Source organism: Pipra filicauda, unplaced genomic scaffold, assembly GCF_003945595.2.
Source record: "Pipra filicauda isolate LSUMZ 115617 unplaced genomic scaffold, ASM394559v2 scaffold517_size385040_pilon, whole genome shotgun sequence".
Classification (NCBI taxonomy): Eukaryota; Metazoa; Chordata; class Aves; order Passeriformes; family Pipridae; genus Pipra; species Pipra filicauda.
The window spans coordinates 122,832-147,188 of NW_024104662.1; the positions used below are offsets into that span (position 1 = coordinate 122,832).

General features: G+C 40.1%; 2 protein-coding genes across 2 annotated transcripts; one reads left to right on the forward strand and one right to left on the reverse strand.

Annotated features, from left to right (window-relative positions):
* Positions 1 to 757: 757 nt before the first annotated feature.
* On the reverse strand, positions 758 to 6,395 carry MBLAC2 (metallo-beta-lactamase domain containing 2). Its single transcript, XM_027710815.2, has 2 exons — positions 5,909 to 6,395; positions 758 to 4,248 (listed from the first exon to the last, which is right to left on the reverse strand). Exons 1-2 carry the CDS (start codon positions 6,351 to 6,353, stop codon positions 3,860 to 3,862), a joined length of 834 nt encoding a protein of 277 aa, XP_027566616.1. The 5' UTR covers positions 6,354 to 6,395; the 3' UTR covers positions 758 to 3,859.
* POLR3G (RNA polymerase III subunit G) lies at positions 6,284 to 23,299 on the forward strand. The gene is made up of 9 exons (XM_039386939.1): positions 6,284 to 6,479; positions 6,870 to 7,065; positions 9,765 to 9,893; positions 11,174 to 11,303; positions 16,366 to 16,428; positions 17,112 to 17,162; positions 20,147 to 20,214; positions 21,053 to 21,181; positions 21,635 to 23,299. Exons 3-9 carry the CDS (start codon positions 9,774 to 9,776, stop codon positions 21,719 to 21,721), a joined length of 648 nt encoding a protein of 215 aa, XP_039242873.1. The 5' UTR covers positions 6,284 to 6,479; positions 6,870 to 7,065; positions 9,765 to 9,773; the 3' UTR covers positions 21,722 to 23,299.
* The last annotated feature ends 1,058 nt before the right edge of the window (positions 23,300 to 24,357 follow it).

A 24,357-nucleotide genomic window follows, 5' to 3' on the forward strand; every position in this document is an offset into this window, starting at 1 on the left:
AGAATCTTCTTTTTTGCAGAAACATCCCATGTTTCTGTCATAGTGTCATAAAAGCAAATTTTACTGAAAGCAAATGTTTAGTGATGTAAAATACAATGAGATGCTGTAGAACTGAAGTAATTAAAGTGACTATTTCGTTTCCATGTGTATTAGGAACATTACAAAGGCTCCTTACTCATCTGAGATAACTACCTCACAATATAGCATCTGTTGATTATTAGCTGAGGGTGCTGGTCAACAGTAGCTGAACATGAGCCAGCGTGCACCCCAGTGGCCAACAGCATCCTGACTTGGATCAGCAACAGTGTAGGGGTTTGACCAGGGAAATTGCCATCCCCCTGCACTTGGCGCTGACTCACTACTTCAAGCTCAACAGAAGCCATGTGACCATTTGTGTTCCAAATACAGTATACAGCTGTCATTAGCTGCTGCCTTGTGTGGAAATAATAATCTGTGTCACCACAAACTGAAACTGACCCCCAAATATACATGTTCATCATGTCTAAGTTTTCTGCGTGTGAATTGTACTGAAAACCTAATTCTGATTTGTGCTCACAGGTGGTGGTTTTTTTCAAGAAATACTCACTCATGGTTTTTATATAAGCTTTGCAGCATAAGTTTACAATGGGTAAACATTTCTAATGCAGTCTCTTGCTCAGAAGCATAAACATTTCTGCTAGCAACTTGTAAATACGCTCCAACCAGAATGTGTAAGTGCTTCTCTTGAAAAATACCTAGAAATTATTACTTAACTGCATAGGATTATAATATTTTTATTATGATAATCTATGAAAAAATTAATTTTTATGTGCACACTGTTGTTTAACATCACAAGTCTTGACAGATCACAGAACAAAACTTCCCATCTGATTTTTATGTCAATTCCCCAGTCTACTGAAAACTGTATTAACATACAGTTGGATTTTACAAAGAAATCAACACAGTTCTAAATGCTTAAGATGTTGCAATATTTAAAATTACAATGCATGATTTAAATATTTACTCCAAGCAGTGTTAAAGGACCACTGTCAAACTCTTATGACTAAAATTTCCTAAGTCTTAACAAAAATAATCACAGTCCTTTTTAGTTAAGACATACCGTTTATCTAGTAGTGAATTCCTTATAATACAAAAAATAATTTACTGACCCTCAAAAACTACTTTCATTTGGATTATAGCAGCAGCTTACTAACAAGCTCTGTTTTGGGTTATGTGCATGTAAAGCTCACTTCTGAGCTAGAAAATTATCCCCTAGATTTTGGTAAACAAAAAAGTCCAGGCAATTTTGGTTATGAACATATACTTCACGGAGTTAAGCACAGCTTAACGGGGCATTTTTACAGTGATCTAGACATTTAAAGATCTTAGCTAATAGAGATACTGAGCAGAGAATTAAACACAAACGACAGACGATGGAGGTTATCTGTCCTTTTGAATTTACATGCCTACGCGTCTTCTCATAGCAGCTCAGGCTGTACAATACAGTAAAATCTGGCTACAGAGATTCTAATATTGGATGAAACAAACAAATTTATAGTGGTATAATACTGAATACCAATTCAAAGTGATCTCACTCTCCTAATGAATGTCTGCAAAATTTTAGCAACTGACATCCATACTGGCAGGCTTTGTGACACAAGAGTTCTGTCTGTCTGCCATACTGCACAGGGTTATCTCCAGTGCTCCTACAGCCTTCACAAAAGCATAGAGCACAATTATTACTAGTGTTACACCGCAGATGGATAATTTGCAGGAATTCAGTTACTGTTGGGTAACACGTGACATCATGGCTTCCTCTGGATAACTAGCATAAGCTTTAGTGCTACGTATTTCCTCAGCCTGTTCTAGGCTAACTTTTTTTTACTCTGGTCAGCTGAGGCCAAGATAAAATGCTCTTGGTTTTAAGACATAAATTTACCCACTAAATTCTCCTCATGTCATACACTGATGTACATGGATTTCTCAAAAAAAAAAAAAAAGAGACTGTGATCTGAGTGATAACAGGTCTTTCATGTGCTGCATCTCTGCACGTCTCGCCCACTCATAATTTTGCTTCAGCTTGGAGATAGGCACTGCTAACAAGAACTAGGCACATCACAGCCAATCAGTACAAATCCTGGTGAAGAATATATTCAGACCGTAAAGGCAGGAGTGTAGTGATCTGTGAAAGGGAAAAAGCACTACATAACATATTCTCTTTCATCATTTTTAGACAGATCTGTTTTTTATTTTGCAATTGTTTTTCTTTTTTCACCAGAATTTGCACCTATTCAGAGGGCTATCAGCTTCCTCTCCGCCATGCCTTAGAAAGAGCCCAAACTCTGGGCTCCCTTTCTATTGGCTATAATGGGGGGAAAAAGTTTCTGCTAAAGTGAAAGCCAAACAAAAAAGGCTAAACTGCACTAAACTTTGGGAGAAACATTTGCACTCTTTCTAGGAACATATATATGTCTATGTACAAAAATAACATCAGACAGCGTCCTTTTAAAAAAGTTAAATATATATAGACTGTTTGAATAATTGCACAAACTAACCATTTCAACAGCTTATAAATATCACACATTCAATTTTCATAAACAAGTTACAATCTAGTTTAGCAGTTCTCAATGTATTCAACATTGTTTTGGAACAGACTCAAATGCAACACACTTTACGTTTCATAAAAACCATGTGCAGATACAAACACACTTCAGACACAAACACTAAACAGTTCAAATTACATTCACTTCGTGGTAACAAAGTCAACCAGCTGCTTCATGCAGTACCCTGGAATATAGCAAGGCCATGTGAAAGCCTCCATCCTTCCCCTAACAAAGATCATCAACAACCAAGTTACAATACAGTCACATAAAAATACTCTTAAGCACAAATAAAACCTTTAAGCCTGTCACAGTCCAGTTCTCTCAAACTTCCAAACCAACATATTCTATAAGTACTTTTATGAGCTCATCAGAAAAAAAATAAGCACATCAAGAAAAGGCTCAATCTGCTTTGTATAGGCTAGTCTAACACATTAATTCATGAGTTCACAAATTCTCTAATTCCTAACTCACACACGTACAAGCAAAACAGTTCCCTAGCTAATGGCGAGAGTGCTCCTGCTTGCTCCTCTCTCCTGGTGCAGCTGGTTCCTTGCACCACACCAGGAAACATGAAGGCCTCAACAAGTCCATCTGCTGTTGGACCTGCACCAAAAACTTTTTAGATAAGCTGATGTATCTCTGACTTCCAGCTTGGAAGTTTGGTCTATAGAATTTCCGTATGTTAGTGTATTCTAAAGAAACTGCAAGACAGGTACTTTGCAAAGATAAAGATGCAAGTGATGAGGGGTGCAGCAAACACCACCCCACAAGTGGCAATGGCTGTGGGATGGCCCATGTCCTCTTTCTGCCTACTGAGTCCTGCACAGGTGTTGCTCTTGCTTTGTCCTAATGGTGTTGCTTCCAGCATATGCTAGGTCTTAGCAAGAGCTCTATTAGCAAAACCTGAGCAGGAGTTGATGACTAATCACAAACCTAGTACTACATCAACAAGGTTTCAGGTGTGAATGTCAAACCTCCCATTTTGGCATAAATCCATCTGTCAGAATTGTAACAAAAATAAAGTAACATATTTCAATCACAATACATGTGCAAAAGTGCCCTGAAAAAATAGAACAAAAAGTAGCTTTGGCTAACGCTACTAGCTTACATAGTTTTTATAAAAATATAAATAAAGGAGGTAAAAATAAGGAGAATTTTTGCAGCTCACCTGTATCAATTTACCATCTTTTTGCTAATGCATACTGCTTTTGCTTGTATCGATGCTTTCACAAGCCATTTCATTTTACAGAAGGTAACAAATCACACAAAACTGACTGTCACTGAGAAGTGATTCTCGAATTTGTAATGCGAAGTGCTATGCTCGCAATGGATCTCATGGCACAGGCAGAAATCTTGTGACAAACTCCAGCCTGGGAGATGTAGTTGGAAGCTAACCGGTACAGCCTTTCTGCCCCAAATATGTTAAAGTGCCCGGGTAGTACCTTCTCCACAAGTCCTCTGTCCACTAACTCCATAAGGCGCTGGCAGCTTGCAACATAGTCACTGATTCTACTGTAGGGCAGCCAGTCAATCATGGATCCATCATACACCACGTCCCCACTGAACAGAATCTTCCTGTCCTTGTCATGTAAGCAAATACTGCCCCTGGAATGACCAGGCATGTGCATGACAGTGAGCTGTCGATCTCCAAGGCTGATCACATCCCCTGCAAACACATTTGTTACAGGAAAACATATGAATTTATCATGTTCATTAAACACCATGAGAACTACCTACCCGCGGGCAAAGATTTATAAATACTATTATAAACACTATCTATAAATAATAAATATAAATAAATATCTGCAACAACAGAAGCAGGGCATTTATTTTCTTGGTGAGTGCCAAAGAGGTGTCTGAAAGATATGCTCGACAAAAAGGTATTTTCCAATGATACTAATAGTTAACACAGGCTTGGTCTGTATTAATGGAATCTATTCCCACTCTAATAAATTAAATAATGTGAAAAGCAATGGAATAGAGAAAATAAAACAGGAAACAAACAGAACACATCTGAGTTTCCTTTGAAAAGTTTAAAAAGTAAGTATTTTACAATTTATTATCATTTTATCCTCACTTAAATCACCTAGAATTGCATTCTAGGCAAAAGGAAAGGCAAAAGGAAAGAACATAAACTGCTGGAGGAGAACCAAGACTGGCCTCCACACACTTTCTTCATCTCATTCAATAAGATATAAAAATAGACATTTCTTAACATTAGGTAATTTTTTGCCAGTTTAAATGTGAATTCACTTTCATTAAACCAACCACTGAACTGATACTTTCAGCAGAAAGTCAGTCTCATGTCTCAGTGAACATTATTTTAGAAACTTTGATATTATCTTGATACTTACATGCTTGCTCTTTCACAAGATTATTTTAATAATCCTTTCCTTTCAAAGAAAAAAAAGCCTTAAATTTCTGTTGATTTACTACAGCTAAGTGTCACATCAGCTCTTCACTGAATCCTTCAGTAAGTTCAGTTCTGCTTTTCCAAGCACCCATGTGGGATGGTCTAATAAAGCCAAGAGAGTAAGTTCCCAGCCAAAGGTGTCACTTGTCTGTCAGACACCTATCCTTTAAATTCTGCTGCACTGTATTGTACAGTTTAGGTGGTTTGTTGCGAAAAAAACTAGTCCTGTCACCTGTGAAAGACTAAATGGCTTCTTTGATCTGCAACAAGCCACTTCTGTAAATGTTACATCAGTAACAAGCCACTTTTTACAGACGTTTAACATAATTCACGTAAAATTCCGTAAATGCCTGTAAATTCTGCAGAACAAAAACTGTATCCACAGTACATATTTCAAGAAACTGTTAACTGCATTGCTGTGTCTTGGCAGCTTATAAATAAGGGTCGCCAGACGGCAGATCCGATTGACTCGGTGACACACTGTGAGGATAAACCTGTGGTACTCAATTAAGTCACTTAAATCACTGTTGAGCGATTCTTATTCTAATGGAGAAAAAACCAAACCAAAACCCACAAAAAACACCCAAACAAATAAAAAGAAACAACTAAAAAGTCCCCCAAAACAAACAACCCAGCACCCTCCAAAAAACAAACAAACAAGAAAAAAGGGGAAAAAAAACCCCAAACCAACCAACCAAAAACACCCTGATGCCAAATACTTTCAGAACTGCTGGAAACGAGGTTTAACCCACTACGCGTCTCCTTCGTCCCTGCTGACCGCGGCTCGTCGGTTGATGGGAGTGAAAAAACACACCGGTTTAACTATTTTATACGAGGAGCCGAGTAAAGCAGGACGCGCAGGGCGGCAGAGGCGCAGCTCCAGGGTGGATAACCAGAGCTCCCGGTTCCTCACCTTCCTGCAGGAGGCGGCTGGGCCGCACGGGCGGGACGCGGAACTGCCGCGCGCTCCAGCCGGGCTGCGGCGGCCGCGCCACCTCCCGGTCCGACAGCCACGTCACGGCCTCATAGTTGTCCCCGCGCAGCAGCGCGGCCGCCTCGGCGCTGTGCACCGCCACCTCCTCGAAGTGCTGCAGCCCACCCGAGTGGTCGAAGTGGACGTGCGTGGCCACGGCCAGCAGCGGCCGCGGCCCAGCGCCCTCGGCCGGCGCCAGCAGCCCGGAGTCGCGCAGGTAGTCGGGCAGGCTGCGCAGCCCCAGCCCGGCGTCGATCACCACGTCCCGCTGCGAGCCCCGCACCAGCCAGATGTTGGCCCGGTTGCCGGACTCGTAGAAGCGCTCCTGGATCCAGAAGATGCCGCCGCCCAGGGGCTTGTGCGCGAACCACTCCAGCGCCGACATGGCCCAGCCGCCGCTGATCGGCGGCGGAGCACCCTCAACGTTCCGCGGGCGGGGCTGGCCCGGCCCGGCCCACTGCGGCAGCGGCGGGCGGAGCGCGAAGGTTGAGAAGCGGGGGAGCCTCGAAGGGTCGGTGGGCTTGGCTGCGGCTTGAGGGAGTGAGCGGGTTGAATCCCCTTCCCTGCCGGGGCAGTACCCGGGGGAGGCGGCTGAGACTCGCCCTCGGGTGGGGGGATAAAGCCAAAACGCCCTGGGCCCTTCAGGGACTCCTGACGGGTTGAGGCGAAGGGTGGCGGGCGGTCAGCGAGGGGAGAGGGAGCGGGAAAGGGACGGAGAGGAGCCGAGAGGCGTATCCTCACACGGCAGGGATTAGTGACCGTCGTGACAAACCCGTTTACCTTCAGGGACGTCAGATTAAAAAAAAATAAACACCCACAAAAACTTAGTATCTAAAGTTCGGTCCTTTCTTCTGTATGTGCTCTTCCCTTCAACTGATTGCATCTGCTTGTGAAATGCAAGGGTCTACGATCCACAAAACACAATCGGGTGATTCGTTCTGAGGATACCGGGAACCCGTGGGAGTGCTCAGCCTCCTCCCGTCCGCTGCCGTCCGTCCAGCCGCCTCGCAGCTGCCAGGGATCCCGATTCCAGAGGACTTTCCCTCCCCAAGGCATCGGCTGCCTTCCCCTGAGTGAGTGCCCGAGAAACTGAATACGTAAGTTTGAAGAGGTTTTAAAAGCTTAAATCTGAAAATCTTCTCATTTATAGAGTAAATGACACACAAACTACCTATAAATATGAAAATGCCCCCAGGTGCTCCATTAGACATCCCTCGTGGCAGCCAGAGCGCTAGTTGTAACTTTGTCATACTTGGTGGCTCAGTTGTTCAACTTTACTTTCCCTTCACGATTTGTCCGGTCATCTGTCACTGTCAATTTATACCATCAGTAGACATAAACCTTCTAAGCCAGTATGCTTGAAAAAAACACAAGTTTGGGTAAAAATTTGGAGTTGAAATACTGCTAGTTTTAAACCTTGTTACTTCTCATCAGACTAATGCTCTTTTTCAAGGGAATTTACTGAGAATTAATTTTAAAGCAGCATTTTAAAAATGAACCTTTGTATTCATTACATTTAATGTAAAGCACCTCTCTCTGTGGTAGCTCAACTTTTATTTTGTTGTCTTGTTATGTTGTTGGACTCAAAGTGGGGATAGTACTTAAATTTATTACTAACAGGATAAGAGCCAAAGAGGGAGAAATAAAACAGTCTTAAAAACATCTTCCCCCCACCCCTCCTTCCATGTTCTCCCTCCTCCCCCCCAGCGGTGCAGGGGGATGGGGAATGGGGGCTGCAGTCAGCTGTTGTTTCTGACACCGCTCAGAGAGAGGAGTCCTTCCCTTGCTTCTGTGGGCTCCCTCCCATGGGAGGCAATCCTTGATGGATCTCTCCAGCGTGAGTCCATCCGTCGGGCAGCAGTTCTTCCCAAACTGCTGTCCTGTGGGTCACTCCTCCATGGCGTGCAGTCCTTCACAAATGAGCTGCACTGATGTGGGTCCCCCACAGGGGCCAAAAGTCCTACCCAGGAAAAACCTGCTCCAGCGTGGGCTTCCCTCTCCACAGGCTGCAGGTATCGGGCAGGACCCTGCTCCATTTTGGGCCTCCCACAGAGTCACAGCCTCCTTCATGCATCCCCCTGATCCAGCATGGGCTCCTCCATGAGCTGCAGAGGCACAGCTGCTCCACCATGGTCTGCACCACGGGCTGCAGGGGCCTCAGCTCTGGCACCTGGAGCACCTCCTGCCTCTCCTTCTGCACTGACCTTGGTGTCTACTTGGTTGTTCCCATGTTCTCTCTGCTCTTCCCTGGCTGGAATTCTTTATGCACAATACCTTCTGTTCTTAAATATGTTATCAGAGGTGTTACTATTACTCCTAATTGTTTTGGCCTTGGCCAGTGGCAGCAAGTTCGTCCTGGAACTGGCTGGCATTGGCTCCACAAGTCAGGGGAAGCTTCTAGCAGCTTCTAACAGAAGCCACCCCTGTAGGCCCCCCCCGCTACTAAAACCCAGCCACAGAAACCCACTACACACACTTAGATAATATAATTGCTCACATTTGGGGCTTGACTGTATCTTTTATCTTTCTCCATTCTGCTAGGCTCACATCTTGCTTTTCATCCTATTTTCAAAGGAGTTTGCTTCTTTTTTATTTCCTTTTTTTTTTTTTTACATTCCAGTTAATTACATGCTTAGTCCTAGCTTTTGCTTTGTTTTCTTTCCTAAAAATGGTTTCTTTAGGGCTCTCTGCTTAGTTGTAGACAGTATTCTGTGCTGCAGAGTGCCATGGAAGTACATAATGTGATTTTGTTTCATCCAAACAGAGCTTATTTCTATTGAAAATCACAAGTAGGAAAAAACTGGCGTCAACCTGTTTCTCACTGGCATGTAATAGAAAGGCCATTGCTTTTGTTTAAGGAGAACTAGTTGTGATGATGCAGGTACAGCAGTAGGTATGAAACAGACCTGTTCATACTAAGCAAGGTGCAGTACAGTGACCTTGCAGTCAATGATAAATAGCTTATGGTATTTCTGGGTTGGGGCCTTGAACTAATCTCTGTGTGGCCTTGGGCTGTGAGCAGTAGCACACTGCTCCATCCAAGCTTCTCTTGGATCACACTTCTTGACATCTTACCCCAGTCTCATATATTGCTTTACTTGCCAACCCATGGGTCATGCAATTCATGAGATGAAGGTTGGTGTAACCAGTGTAACCAGTGAAGGTGGAGAGATATGACTGTAAATGTTTTGCAGGCTCTTTTTCTTTTATACTCTTTGTTAAATATTTTAGTTAGAAACAAGCTCCTTTTATCAGCTTGCAGTCGTGCTGCAGTCTTTTGATACCTTTTGATTGCCTTAAGCCTCTTTGCCTGTGTCACTTCATCAGGACCCAAAACTAGTTACTAAGATAAAGGACAAAAAACAATCTAAGGATGAAGAAATCATGAATGATAAACACAAACTAGTTTTTGGAAAAAAGATCAGAAATTAAAGAATGTATTAACATAAAGTTCAGGGTTGTTAAACCTTTATTCCCCCTTTTGTTTCTGATTCTAATTAAACTCAATACAGTGAAACTAAGATTTAGAAGAAGAAAGTTTAAAACTCTTAGGCTGGGAGGTAATTTCAGGCATGCAGAGGTGGCTGGCAGAAATAAGGGAATGGAGCTGATTTTAGGCATGTACCAAATTTATGGTCTGTTGAAGAACCTGCGAAAATGGCTTCCTGTTTAAAAATGATCTTTTGTCTTAAAATGATTGTGATCTTTGTTAGACATTAATTTTCTAGGTAATATATACATGAATTTGAAACACATAATGAAAATATGTATGTTTAAAAATCTGTAATATTTTCAGTACCTCCAAATGGCTGGGTCAGGTAGAGGAAGAGGACGTGCTTCGTTTACCTTCAACATTGAGGCTATTGGATTTGGTAACGATGCAGCTCTACCTGATGTCATCTGTAAGCCTCCACTACCATTTCCAGTAAGTACAGCCAGTACTGTGGAGCACATTCTGTGTTCAGGTAAAGTGTGTTCACATTTGTGTTTAAGTAACATAATGAAATATATGAACAACCCCAAGCAGTTTTGAAGTATTTAATAGAAGTCACTATTTTTCTTATGGCTAATTCCTGTGCCTTTGCTAACTGTTGTTATTATTTATTTATGTTATTACGTTATATATTTAACTAGATTGCTTGCAAGCTGTTAGCGTGTTGAAGTCCTCATCATTATTTGGTTTTCTGGACATTACAGTAGTGGTAACACTGGATACCTAAATTCATCTGAAATTAATTTCATTTAATTGTATGATTAAGGAAGCTTAATTGAGTCTTAGCATTTGGGATGTATTTGAAAATTAAAGGGGAAGAAAGAGCATTTTCTGACTGTGTTTTGCTGTGCGGGGAAGCTTGGACTATTTTGAGGCAGAAAAGTAGTCTTACAATGTTGCAGTTTTATATAAGAGAATTTATCATTTATGTCAGGATTTGATCGAAGTGCATGAAATTTTTTGCAATCTCATGTGCTATGATACAGAACTTGCAAGTTTTACATACAGTTGGTGCTACGCTGAGATTTCTCTGAATAGTTTTCTCACCCAAGGCTTTGACTTACGGAGCCAGATGCTGTTTATCCTCTTAGTCCAGCATTACAATTAAGCTGTGATTTCATATTACTAAATCATCTGTAACTGTTTCTAATGTGAATGTTGAAGTCTGCTTGATAGCGCAGTTCTGTGCCATCTGAATTCTGTATAATCTGCAGGTTCTGAGTTACAGTTAGCCTTGTAGGAGAATTATTAGCCCCAGTATATGTAATGTATACCATGGATAAGTTAAAAATGCTTTCTTCCTGTCGTTGTCGGGATGGTATTCAGAAATCATACTTAATGTAGTTAAAACACTGGTTTAGAAGTGGTTAAGGCCAGCACTATGAATGAAGAGAGAAGAAATGGTTTCTGACTAAGGTTAGTGAGAAAAACTGCTTTTGGCTAGTCAGGATGACTATGAATGACTGTTTCACTATTTCACTGATTTCTTGATACATTTTTGCAGAAAGATACAGTCAAGTTATATAAGGTATAAATTTAGATGTAAACATAGTTACTATGCATGTCAGAATGCAATATAGTATACTTGTGAAGTAGTGTAATACATAGTTGCATTCTTCTTTTATTAGCTGTGTTTATTGTAGCTTTTATTAGTGTACCTGTGTATTTGGTGGATATCAAGACCTTATATATAATACACATGATTTGTACAGAGTACAGACGATAAGCCAGTGCCTCTGAAAACAGGAGAAGATGAAGACTACATGTTGGCCTTAAAACAAGATCTTAGAGGAACTATGAAAAGAATGCCTTACTTTTTGACAGTAGAAGAAGAACATCAAGGTTTGTGAGCTTTTTATTGTATCTTTAGTTACTATTCTGGGAAGGCCGATATAGGGAAATGCATGTGTTGAAGATGAGTTTCATACTAATAATGAGGAAGAAAAAATAGCAACTTAAGATAATAGGGAATTTTTCTGCTTTTACACTTACTGAAATCATGGGTGACATCTACAAGTGCTATAACTGGAAAGCAACTACTGTTGAAAAAGAAAGGTATGAAACATCTACTCCATTTGTTATACAGTAAGAAACATTTAGACCAACTACATGCAGTCTTTTCAATTATATGCTAGCCTATACAAGTGCAATAGGCATTTCTACCTGTTAAAATGCCATAAAATTTTGCATTAGAGCAAAGAAATCCATAGTAAATACTAGTCTTGAAATTCAGCTTTCATTGTGTAAAGATATACCCAAAATAATGTTATATTTAATGGATGAACATTCTAAAAGGTACTCAGCTTTTTTTCCCCCCTAAGTCCATTCAGGAAATATTAGTAAGTGTTACTGACAAGTCACTGGAAATGTGAAGTCTGAGGTGAAGATAAGTGATTTACTGAGGTTTGCACCAGAAGCAGAGCTGGATTAGAAGCCAGATCTTGATCTTATTCTGCTTGATCTCAGAATTTCTTTTGCTTGCATGTAATTAAATATTAACATAGAGGTGCCTAGTGTAATCCCCTCTGAATTTTGTTAATTTCTGTTCATGGTGTAGTGGTGAATTCTAGATGGTTTTGAGACTGTGCAAGTTTTTTTATTAGGCCTTGACTGTTACACTGAATAACACACCTTATTCATTGTCCACCTGTTCTGGTACTAAAGCCCAGTATAAAATGGAGCAGTGCCCTACAGTGTGAGGAGTGAATACACTGCCAGACTGACGTTGTGGTTCACAAAAGGCAGAGTATTTCCTCTGACATGCAGCTGGAGGCCAGCAACCACTGGGACGCAGCTCTAATGCAGCACAAGCACGGACCAGGGTGGACCCTGACAGTGCAGCCAGATAAAACTGGTTATGAGGCAAGAACAGATCTGATCCTTATTTCTAGATCCCTTTGTGATGAGATAAGAACTCTAAATGACTCTATTATCACATTGTCTCAGTTTGAAGAGACTGGAATGTGTGCTAAAGAGTTATGAGACAAACCAAACTCCTCTCTCTCAGCAATTGTAAATTCAAAATTAAGGGGCTTTAATTGAGGAAGTGTGGAAAAAACAGAAGAAACAACAACCCTTTATTAAAAGATGTATGTTGGCAAGAACAGTAATAGAACACAAAAAAACCCCTAGACAATAGTCCTGTACCCAAAAGTCTCCTTCAAACCAACAAAAAAGTCTGAACACTTCTCTGTCCTTCAGCGCAGTTCCAATCCCGACCGGCAGGGGGCGCTGTTGGATCGCTGGAGGTGCAGAGCCTGCAGTGCTCGGTGTTGCCCTGCAGGGGGCGCTGTCGGGCTCTGGAGGTCACCGCGCGGGAGGGGGGTCTGGGGGGTGTCTCGGGTCGCGGGAGGAGCCGAAAAGAGAATGGGGACCCTTCCCCCAGTGGGAGAAAGGGGAAAGGAAAACAGTCCACCCCCACAAAACTCATTGTTATCCTCAGATGACGGTGTCCCAAGACTCCTTTCTTCTCCCAGTGAGCATAAAACTCTCCGATGAGAACGCAGCAGGTCCGGGCTGGAGACAAAGACAGCCTGCCCGCAAGTCGAGGCCAGCAGTCAGAGCTGACCAGGGCAGGAAGCCAGAAAGCCCGGCTTCCAGGCCTTCTCTCCACAAGCACGCACGCAAGACCCCCGTCTCCATCCCAGAGCAAGAGCTCAGCCAAAAACTGCCTTCTCCCTTCTAAGGAGTCCAAGCAACTCCCCAAAACTCTTCCCTACCTTCCCCCAGCCTCCGATGGGCCATTCGTTAGGAATGCAGCTCAGCTGGCTAGACCCTTTGTAACGCTAATTGCCTCCCTTTCCATTCAAACTCCGTCTTTCTTACAGTGGGGGCAGGGGGAAGAAAAATTCCCCCCTCCTGGATTTCTAACCTATAACACACATCTTCTCTTTCATCTTCTGAGTAAACAAATTTCAGTCAGTTTGGATTCTCATTTCACTAGAGGCTTGCTGTGCTTTTGATCTTCTTCAGGCTTGAAGTTTGCTATTTCCATTAGAGGCACAAAACAGGAAACTGCCATGCCTGAGAGCCAGTCAGGGTTATTTCCAAGGAGCCTGCTGCTTTATGAGAAAATGTTATCTCTCTTTTCCGACTTTACCTTATGTGATTGTTCTTACTGATCACCTCAAAATCATCTTTGCTTCTGCAACCTTCTTTCAGAATGGAGAGATCTCTCTCTCTTGCTTAGTAGAACTTAGTAGAACTACCAGCTTGGAATACTGGTTTTTAATATCAAAATTGGAAATTACAGAGAAAGCGGGTAGACCACGTGATAGACTGAAATAATGCTCTGAATGTTCTCATCATCTCATCATCTTACCCTTACCAAGGGTAAGTTGGTAAGTTGAGGTAACTTTTTATTAAATCGTAAGTCATACAAAAATGCTGCATCTGAGGGATGCGGTATAATTACATCAGGAGTGGTCTGCAGTTTAAAAAGCTTGTTTTCATATCAGTCATAGTGTGCAGTTGTTTCTGGGACTGCACTCTGGCAGAAGTGGCCTAGTTTTAAGAAAATTGCATTTGTCCCCCAGAATAGACTGTTTTTAACTGATCTTTTCTGTTACCTGGTTTACAGCTGTTTGCTCCACTTTATTTCATTAGAACATCTGGACTGTAGGCAAGAACTTCATAAATTGGCTTTGCTACAAGAGTGACTGGATTGTTTTAAACCCTCAGCACAACATCTCCGAGCCAAATGGTCCTTGAAAGTGCAAGAAGGGAAACATTTTGATTAGTTGGGATGTAGCTATCTGTCTCATTATTCAGGTAATAAACAAAAGCTCCATATAATGCTACCTGTCAAATTTGATGTGTTAGTGTGCCATATAGAATAGATTTTCATCATTCATTTCACTGCTCATGTTGAGTGAATAGTAGGCATATTCTATAGAAAGTTCTTTATTTTCTTCATTAAATTAGCTATTAATCATTCATATTTTTCCTTTAGGTATATCTGCTGTGACTGGGTGACTGCCACCTTGGCAGTGGCTTTGAATGAATTCATTAGTTGTGAGAGGTGTGAGTCAGTCAATGATTTTTTGTACTGATGGCAGTATTCACTAAAGAGCCTTGAGCTGAAATCGAAACTACTGGCTTCTTTTCCTCTCTTTGCTGACAGTTTCCTACAGCATCTGTGAATGCCCCTGTTATTTTAAATGCAGGCTCTTTCTTGAACAGTTATAAGAAGATTTTCTGCTTGCCCTCATCATAACTAAAATTGAGCTTCATTTATGATATTTTCTTTCTCCCTGTTGAGCACACATCTGAAGAACAGGATGCCATCCTGAGGAACCTAGACAGGCTCAAGAAGTGGGCCCATGGGAGTCTCGTGAGGTTTAATAGACAAAGTGCAAGGTGCTGCACCTGGGTTGGGGCAACCCCCAGTATTAACACAGGCTGGGGGATGAATGGATCAAGAGCAGCCCTGCCAGGAAGGATTTGGGGGTGCTGGTGGGTGAGAGGCTGGAAATGAGCCATCAGTGTGCACTCACAACCCAGAAAGCCAAACATGTCCTGGGCTGCATCCAAAGCCGTGTGGGCAGCAGGTCAAGGGAGGTGATTCTGTCCCTCTGCTCTGCTCTGGTGAAACCCCACCTGCAGTGCTGCATCCAGCTCTGGGGTCCCAGCACAGGAAGGATATGGACCCGTTGGAGCAAGTCTAGGGGAGAACACCAAGATGATCAGAGGGATGGAGCAGTTCTCCTATGAGGAAAGGCTGAGAGAATTGAGATAGTTCGGCCTGGAAAAGAGAAGGCTTCAGGGTGACCTTACTATAGCCTTCCACTACCTGAAGGAACTTACAGTAAAGATGGGGCAAGACTATTCATGAGAGCATGTAGTGACAGGACAAGGGGAAATGGGTTCCAATTGAAGCAGAGCAGGTTTCATAGATATAAGGAAAAGATTTTTTACTGTGAGGATGGTGAGGCACTGAAAGAGGTTGCCCAGGGAAGTTGGTGGATGCCCCATCCCTGGAAGTGTTCAAGGCCAGGTTGGATAGGGCTCTGGTATAGTTGAAGGTGCCCCTGCCCATGGCACTAGGTGATCTTCGAGATCCTCTTCCAACCCAAACCATTCTGTGATTCTGTGTTAGAAGTGTTTAACTCTAAAGGTCAAAGGCTGTCTCAGTTACTATTTTTTGTACAATACTCACAGAAATTATCCCTGTTTGAATAACGGGTTAGTGCAATCAGACTCACTAATTTTGCATGAAGTGGATTTTGCAGTTGTGCATGGTAATTCGGTAAGTAAAAAGGGGACTGATTTAAAAATACTAAAGTTTTGATATTGCTTTTGTCATTACAGATTTTAAGTAAGCGGTTTTTTGAATATAAGTAGATGTGCTTACGTTGTACGACCACTTATGATGCATTTCTCGGTTTAGTTCTTGTACTGGATTGTACTGTATTGTACTGTAATGGATTAAAGTGTGTTGCTGCTATTTAGGATGGAATGCAAAGCTTTTCCATTGCAGAAGTACTGAAAGTCTTGAAAGGTGATGATCAGACTGAGACACAGCCTTTTGAGAACTGGGAATTCTGGATGGTTAACATAGGGGTGTTAAATGTCACTGATTGGTTTTGTAGCAAAGGTTTGATTGTGAAAATCTTGAGGAGTATAACAGTTAGTGTTACATTTGATGTTTCAACCTAGTTTCCCTTATTAAATCTGCATTTTATAATTTCATGCTTTTCAAGGATAAAAGCATAAATTATAATAATTTTGGAGTGCTTTTTTTGTTTTTTTTCTATTTTTTTTACGTTCTTCACAACAAGAAAGTGTTCAATGTGGGAATAAAAAAATACACTGTATGTTTAGTTACAAGAAAATATCAAGGACTATGTCTGGATTGCCTGTTAAATCAGTTGAAGTCAATAACTCTTTGTATCCTTCTCTATAGCAATTGAGAGGTACAGTCAAAAGTACCAGGACAGTGAAAAGGAGCAGAAAACATGGATTCCAGGTAGCATCTGAGGCTAATTTTCTGTTGACCTGTGAAATGTTCTGCTCTTTTAAGTGTTTGATTCATGATTTTTCAAGCAATAAAAAAGTATGAAAATCCTTACCAAGTCATGCGTTTCTTGTTGAGAGTTATTGTCCTTTGCATGTTTTCAGATCAAGGCAAGTATTGTTTTGTCAGAAAAAAAAAGGGGGAAAAATCTGATCTTATTTATTTACTGAGTTGTAACAACTGATTTGCAGCAAAAATGCAAGCTTCAGCTCTGACTTCAGCTTTTCTTTTTCCTGACTCACCACACAGATACCAGTTTTGAACTGGGAGCAAACACTGATGTTACTAAAAGTAACCCAACCTGATGTCTGTCATGGGTAGTCATACCTGTATAGCTCACTACTGCAAACTTAATTACATAATTTAAATTGAAGGGCCCATGGGCCACTGGAATGGCTGAACTTGTCTCTTTGGGATAGAGGCCAGTTGTCATTATGTGGGGGAGTCCTGAGTCCAGTTCCTCGATTTAAATTACAGCTAGAATTCCCTAAAACTGTTGTATGCTAAGACATTTCGGCATCCATGTAAATAGGATCAAGAACAACAGGGGCCTGGTCCTTTCCTTGGTGAGTTACAGGGAGAGGATTACTGCAGTAAATCATCATTTTTCTATATTAGAACTATTTTCTGTACAGATTGGAGAAGACTCCCAAGAGAGATGAAACCAAAGAAGACAACCAAAAAAGGTACATTATATATTTTTAAGAAGCAAATAATACTCACTACTTGAGAGACAGAAGACATACTGGAGCTGGTTAGAGGAAAAAATATTGTAGAAATGTTAATTAGTCCAAATAATCAGGTCTTTTGGCAGATTTTTTTCTAAATAATTTACTAGTCTGCCTGCCTTTTGTGGGTTTTGCTTTGTTTTTATAGGATGTTTTAACTTATTTGTACAGATTTATCTTCCTTTCCTGACTCCTGTATGAATGTATTTCACTATACATGTAACAGTGAAAAATTAAAAAAAAAAACAAACCACAAGCCTTTTTATTTTGAAAGCTCGTATCTTAATCAACACTCACCCTTCTATTCAATAAGTAACTGGCTGTTCAGATTTCCTTTATATTTTGGGTTTCTCAATTATTTATTATTTGGTTGAGTTTTGCATTTCTTTAAGCCTTTTATATGTGGTTTCATGCCGGTTGTTTTCTGTTTTCTCTGGTTTTACTTTTTTTGTCTGTTTTCAGCTTTCTTCTGTGAACCAGATCCTTCAACAGCAGTTGGAGCTGGTATTGGCTGTTCTTTTAGGAAAAAAGATTTTGTTACACAGCATCATTTGTTTCAAAGTATTTTCTAGTGTGCATGATTTTTTTTAAGTTCCCTATAGAAAGCTGTTGTTCTGATGATGTGAAATAACACTTGGCCTCCTGTATCTAGCCGTCTATTTATATATAATTGTATATTTTTATATTCTTTTTGTCCAAGTCCCTCATGTGGCATTTTTCAGTTCAAGGGTAAAATAGAAAAAGAAGTGGAAATGTGCAGTAGTGACAAAGACTGACTCAGCTGGAAGCTTTGTTCCTTTTAATAATGTCATTGAGAAGCATGGTACTAAAGGTAAACTGTAAGATTCAACTGAAAATCAAATACTTATTTGCAAAATCTCTAAAGGTGGGACCAGAATATACCTACTTTTTTTCCCCCCGACAGGAGGAAACCACTGGCTTTTGTAAGCCCATGCACAATAGGTAGCTCCCCAAGATCAATGAAATAATAAATAACTATTAATCCTTGTTTAAAAAATATTATGATTAAGAGAAAATCACTGCTCACTGTGGGATCTTTCCTCTTTCTTTAGTGCCAGTTTCTCTATTGGCTCTTAAAAGTACATTTTCCTACATGGCTATAATGGCGAAGAGATCAAGGTCATCAGAATTTGATTGGATTAAAAACCAGCTTCCCTCGAAAGCAAAAACTATGTGGTTTAGTTTTTTGGGGGAATTCTGATGATACAGAGGGCATACAAAAGTCATATGACTCAGGACATTTGTATGTAGCTGGTCAGTGACACATCAGCCCTCCTGGTACATATCTTGCTTGTATTTTGAGGACAGCTGACTTAGGTGACACTTTAACCCTTGTGGAACAAAGGTGAGTGAGTCAAGAGAATTTGCACAGAAATTCAGCCAGGCTTCCTACCATTCCCCATTGTAGCATGCAGGAGTGGTCTGGGGATCCCTACACAGTTGCATGTACAGGGACAGCTTTATTTTTACACATCTCTCCCTTCCTCTTTCTAGTTTCCCTGAATGTTTTAACCAAAGATCTGACCACCTGCCTTCTTAGGGACAAAACTTTGGATAGAATTCCATATCTCTCCCACACTGACCCTGGGCTATGGAACACAGTATTCTAGATACCAGCACTGCCTGCCAAAAACAAAACAAAAAAATAAACAAAAGGAAAAAGAAAAAAAAGGAAAAAAAAAGGTGCTGACTGGGTTCAGCTGACGTTGTAGGCCAGCCATATGCATATGTATATAGCAATCAGGTACATGCATTTTAGCCCAAGTACTTCAAGAGTGGGTATTTGGAAATCAGATTAGATTGTATTCCCTTGCCTCTCTAAGGTATATGATGTAGAGAACTATTTCACTTGAAGTTCTACTAAAGATTGGTCAGTATCTCTAATTTCATTATAAGGGCTAAAGATGCTTGGCATTTAAAGACAAATCTTACATGTCTGTTCTATCTGCATTTAATCTAAAAGCCCGCAGGAGTTTGTGCAGAGATGATAATTCTGAATTGCACTTTACACTTGTTTTCCTTAAAAGCCTACTTCGTTCTGGATGTGTTTGCTTTGGTGTTGTTCATATTTTACAGAGCAGATTGACTCCCCTCAGCTCTTTGCAGTGCTTTAGTCACATAATTGTTTCCTAGGCAAAACACTGAAATAAACTCAGTGTTACATACGGCAAATGCTTTTGACAAAATACAGTTGTTTGCTCAGCAGTTCTCAGGGTTCTACTTCCTTGAGTATTAGGCTGGTATTTGGGCAACGTTGATACAGGGTGCTGCAATTCAGGTGGCTCTTATCTGGGTGTATGGAATGCTATTTTTGACCTTTGCTCCACCATATAATTAATCGGGGAGTAACCTGGTAAAGATTATGTTCATGAATCAGGGGGCTAGGTGCAAATACATTCCATGGACTCATTAGATGAGAGCCAGCTATGGCCCAAGAGCCATGTAGCTACAGTAACCATGCCTTCTGTGTTACAGCTAATGATCTGTTGTGTTCCTTTTCTTATACCTACTTATCTGAAGCACCCAGCTGTCATTACTGTGTTGTATAAATTAGTAACAATGAATTTCTATCTTTTCAAGATGATGAAAAATAACAAGTGAGATTTTGTTCTAGTTTCATAACATATTGTGAGCAGGTAGTTGACAAGTCTTTTGTGAAGCTGGACATCATACTTTAGCGAAACCTTTGGTCAACTACTTGTTCAAACTGAATTTCAGATTGGCCTTCTAGGCATGTCTTACATAAACCAGGCACTTACACTTCTATGAATGATGTAGCTCAAAGTCTAAAGTAATTTTAATACAGCCAGTATAGGATTTCCCTGGCATACTCAAGATGTAAGCACGTAAAACCAAGTAAAACAAAAGAATTTGTGTTTTCCATATTAAAAAAATAATAGTGATGTATTTTATTTCACCAGGTGCAAAACCAAAAAAGGCAAAAAACTTTGAGCCTAAAAGTAATCTGGATGTGATAAAAAAAATTGAGGTAAGATGTGCATACTCTTTCTAAATTGTACACTAGAGATTGCTGAAGGAAAATGAAACCTCGTATGTTTTTTGGTACAAACGAAATAACCAGAACAGCCTTTATTCTGGCCTTGTCATGTTACTCTGGCAGACAGCTATTCTGCACTGTGGTGGCACAAGAGTAAGAGTAAGGATAGAGCCTGGATAGCTCCTGTTTGTACCTGAACACAACAACCAGTTGCTCTTCACTGGGTAGCAATACAGACTAATGTGAACAGCAGAGCTACTGTTGGAGCTTACTGAAGGAGAAACTGGTGCCAGAGCTTTTAAATCTATTGCTGTTTCACCATTCTACTGATGTGAGAACTTAAACAATTTAGTAAGTTGAGAGGGAAGAAATACAGAAAGAGAAACTTAGGAAGTGACCTCTGTTTTGCAGGCAATTACTCGCCATGTGGGAATGGGAAGCTTAAAGGTCGAACACCTTTGTATTTTTTCTTGTAGTGATCCATCAGTTGTTTGGTGCAGTTATATTATTACATAGAGTATATGGTATTGCTTTATCAATTAATGACATGGCCTTCTCCTGTCAACTGTGCTCTCAGTGGATGGTAAAGGGAAATCATCATCTCAGTCTGTAACACAAGCCATGCTTTTTTAGCCTTTAAGTGCGATGGCTGATGCTTGACCAAGTCTGTATGAAGTTCCTGTGCTTCACATCATATTGGTTTAAATGTCAGCATTTTCACAGCATTGTTATGCTATCTTGCTGTTAACTGCAGCTTAATATTTTGGTATTATGAATTGCTGTCGCTGTAATATGGGATTACCTTGTAAAGCAGATTGCCTTGTGACAGGAGTTGGAAAAGAAGGATGATGAAGAAGAAAAATCTGAAGATGAGAAAGACAAAACAAAAGACAAAGAAGGTGAAGATGATGAAGAAGCAGAAGAACCAGATGAATATGATGAAGAGGAACATGAAGAGGTATAATGTTAGTTTTCCTCTTTATACATTGAGTACTGTGTTGGCTGGAAGCCAAAGAAATGTCCCTAGCTTCTCAGATGCCAAGGGAGAGTTGTTGTGGGAAGCATTATTACATTAATGATCTTTGTTGCACTGTATTTTGTTGTAGTTCATTTAAATGGGTGTTTTAGACTTATTATTCACAAAGAGCTCCGAGAAAAGATCTTGCACACAGGAATGTGTCCTGCCACAATCAATACATACAATTACTCTTTTTCATCACTAAAACAGTGATGCCTTTTCTTTCATAGGTATCAGAACTTCATTGCAGTATTTTCCTTTTTCTTTGCCAAGAAAATAAAATCTACTACTGTTTTAAAAGGTGGGCACTCAAGTGCAGTTTAAAGGATGTTTCTTTTATAAATTGTCTTCTCCACAGATAAAATGATAGATTTTTTTCTTCAATTGGTTTAGGAAAATGACTACATTTCCTCCTATTTTGACGATGGAGATGACTTTGGTGCTGACAGTGATGACAATATGGATGAAGCAACATACTAACTGTGGTTGCTACGTGCTACACTGCTCAAGCCTTACACTACCTGAAGTAGAATTCTGGAGGTAGGCTGAATATCAACAGACCTAATGCTTTAGCTCCATTGGTTTTAAGCAGACTCTCCAAAACCACATTGGAGTTTAATTGTATTATGCTGTAAAAGAGGATATGAGATCCTTTGGTTTGTTCTTTTGCCAAGTGTTTTGCAGATATGCGCCTTTTTAAGGTCTTCTGGAATGCCTCCTGATGGAGTAAGCTATATGCCATTGTGTCACCTCTGCACAGAAAAAGAATGTATGCATTTTACTTGAAATTGTGCCTAAGCATTTGCACTAGTCAGTTCTGTGCCTCAGCAGTGAAATCTTGAAACCAGTCATGAAATTCTTGATGACTGCAGCAAAAGAGATATGGCCTTTATGGACATAAACTGCTTGCATTTGGCAGCTGACTTCTCTGAAAGAAGCTTATGTAACTTCTGAGTTCAGGTGACTGGAAATAATTGATGACTAAGCACTTTAATATAAACTGACTTGAAAAAACCTTAGAAATATAGACAAACAATATGACAGTAATTTGAAAAGCCATTACTGTAGTTAGAAGAATACATTGCTTTTAGTATTTTGGTAAAATGTATTACATTACCTTTATGAATCACCTTAAGTCATAATTAAGGACAATTTGATTTAAAAAGAATATATGGCAGAAGTTAGGAAATTACAAAATCCTGGTTTCACCAGTTAGTGAAAATTTCAGTCCTTTGCCTCAGTTTCTCTGCCTGTTACAGTCTTTCTTACCTCACAGAGCTGTTAAGTGAGAAGGCAGATGATATGTATCTATGTAATTGTTAATGCATTTGTTTACTTCCTACAGAACAAACAAGACAGAAACAGACAGCAAATCAATAGAAAATAAAACCCAAAAATGTTAGAAAAGAATGTGGTGCAGTATTTTAATGCATGAGGTTTTAATTAGAAAAGCAAGGGGAGAATGCTAAGAATAGCAAAACCAGAATGTTTGGAAACATCAATTTTATTTAAGAACAAAAGTTGAAGTTTTGAAAATTTATTACTGAGTTTGAATAATACAGTAACAGTGTATTCTTTGTGTCATCTTTTGATGGTACAAAATATTATTGGTCAGTATAATTACATTACTATTGATTGTTGTAGTTTTTTGGGTTTGGGGTTTTTTTTGGATTTTTTTTTTTTTTAACTTTCTTAAAACATGTTCCTGTTAACTAGTGCTGTTACTGGCGCTAATGAAAAGTTTTAAACAAAACCAATTCTTTTTATCAGCAAAGGAAACTACAGTAGTTTTCCTTGCATGTCTGGCATTCTGTCAAGCAGTACTTCACCTCACTTGACTGGGAAACAGTTCTGCATTATTCTGTGCACTTCTATATGCAGTAAGAATTTAGTCCTTAAGGTGTAGCTTTTAAATGTTCTGATAAAATACGTATCATATGTAAAGGAAATTAAACTTAAATGCTATGCAGGTCACACCTCAGAGGTATACCACTTTTATTTTGAAGTGTTTATTGACTACAAATGTTTAATAAAGATTCTACTGCATTGCATAGGAAATACATTCTTTCAGTTTTTTTTTAACATCACACATGTCAGCATTAGGTGTGCTTGCTTCTTGTGTGTGATATACAAAACAGAGATAGAAGATGTGAATGAGGTAAGCATGCTGAAAACTAAATTGCCATAACTAATTGCCATAACTGTAACTGCTGCTGCTGGCTGTTTGCCCCATGCAGGGTGAACAGTGAGACTCCTTCCTGTATCCTGATAGCAGACAGTAGTTCTTGAGGACCAATGACTTCCTCCACCCATCATACTGCTAGTGGATGAGACAACTGCCTCCCTGCTGCACTGTTGAGAAATACTACTCTAGCGAAAATCAGGTCTTTTTGAGACCTTTGAAAGGTAAACTGTAGTCCCTGTCCTCCAGAGGGAACTGCAAAGTCTTAGGCTGGGCCCTCTACGACTGGTTTAACAATGGCAAATAAGGCCATTGCTTAGGTACATGCCAAGTTCTGCAAGGGCACAGCTCTGTGCTAAGGCACTTTTAAAGAGCAGTGAGATTGTGCTCTTCAAGAGGTGCAACTCTTTTTAGAAGCTGATTTTCTGATCGCTTAGAATTTATTGCAAGACCATAATGACAATGAAACTGTTCTTTGGTTGTTGGCAGACTTCAGATTTTGACAGGCATCTATTCAAATCCTGTATTTACAGCATTAGAAGAAGAAGATTGCTTTCTGTGTGTAGTCATATCACCATCTAAGAATTTCACTGATCTCTACCTTAATTTTTCATATCTACTTCTGGGAATTTACAAGTTCTCAGAAACTTATGCGGAAAAGTTCCAAGTTTACAAGGCATGAACAGGATAAACCATTAAGGCTGCAGTTACGGTATGCTAGATGTAAATGCTATATACACCTACTGCCAACAAAATGCTTGCTAGCCAAGGATTTTTATTTTAGATCATACATAAAAACTGGCCAAAACAAATACAAGTAGGGGCCTCCTGTAATAAAACATGCACAGTATGTACAGCTAAGAATATATTATATGCACCACTTTCACCGCTGTCTAAAATAAAACCTTTATTTTACATGTATTACTTATGCTCT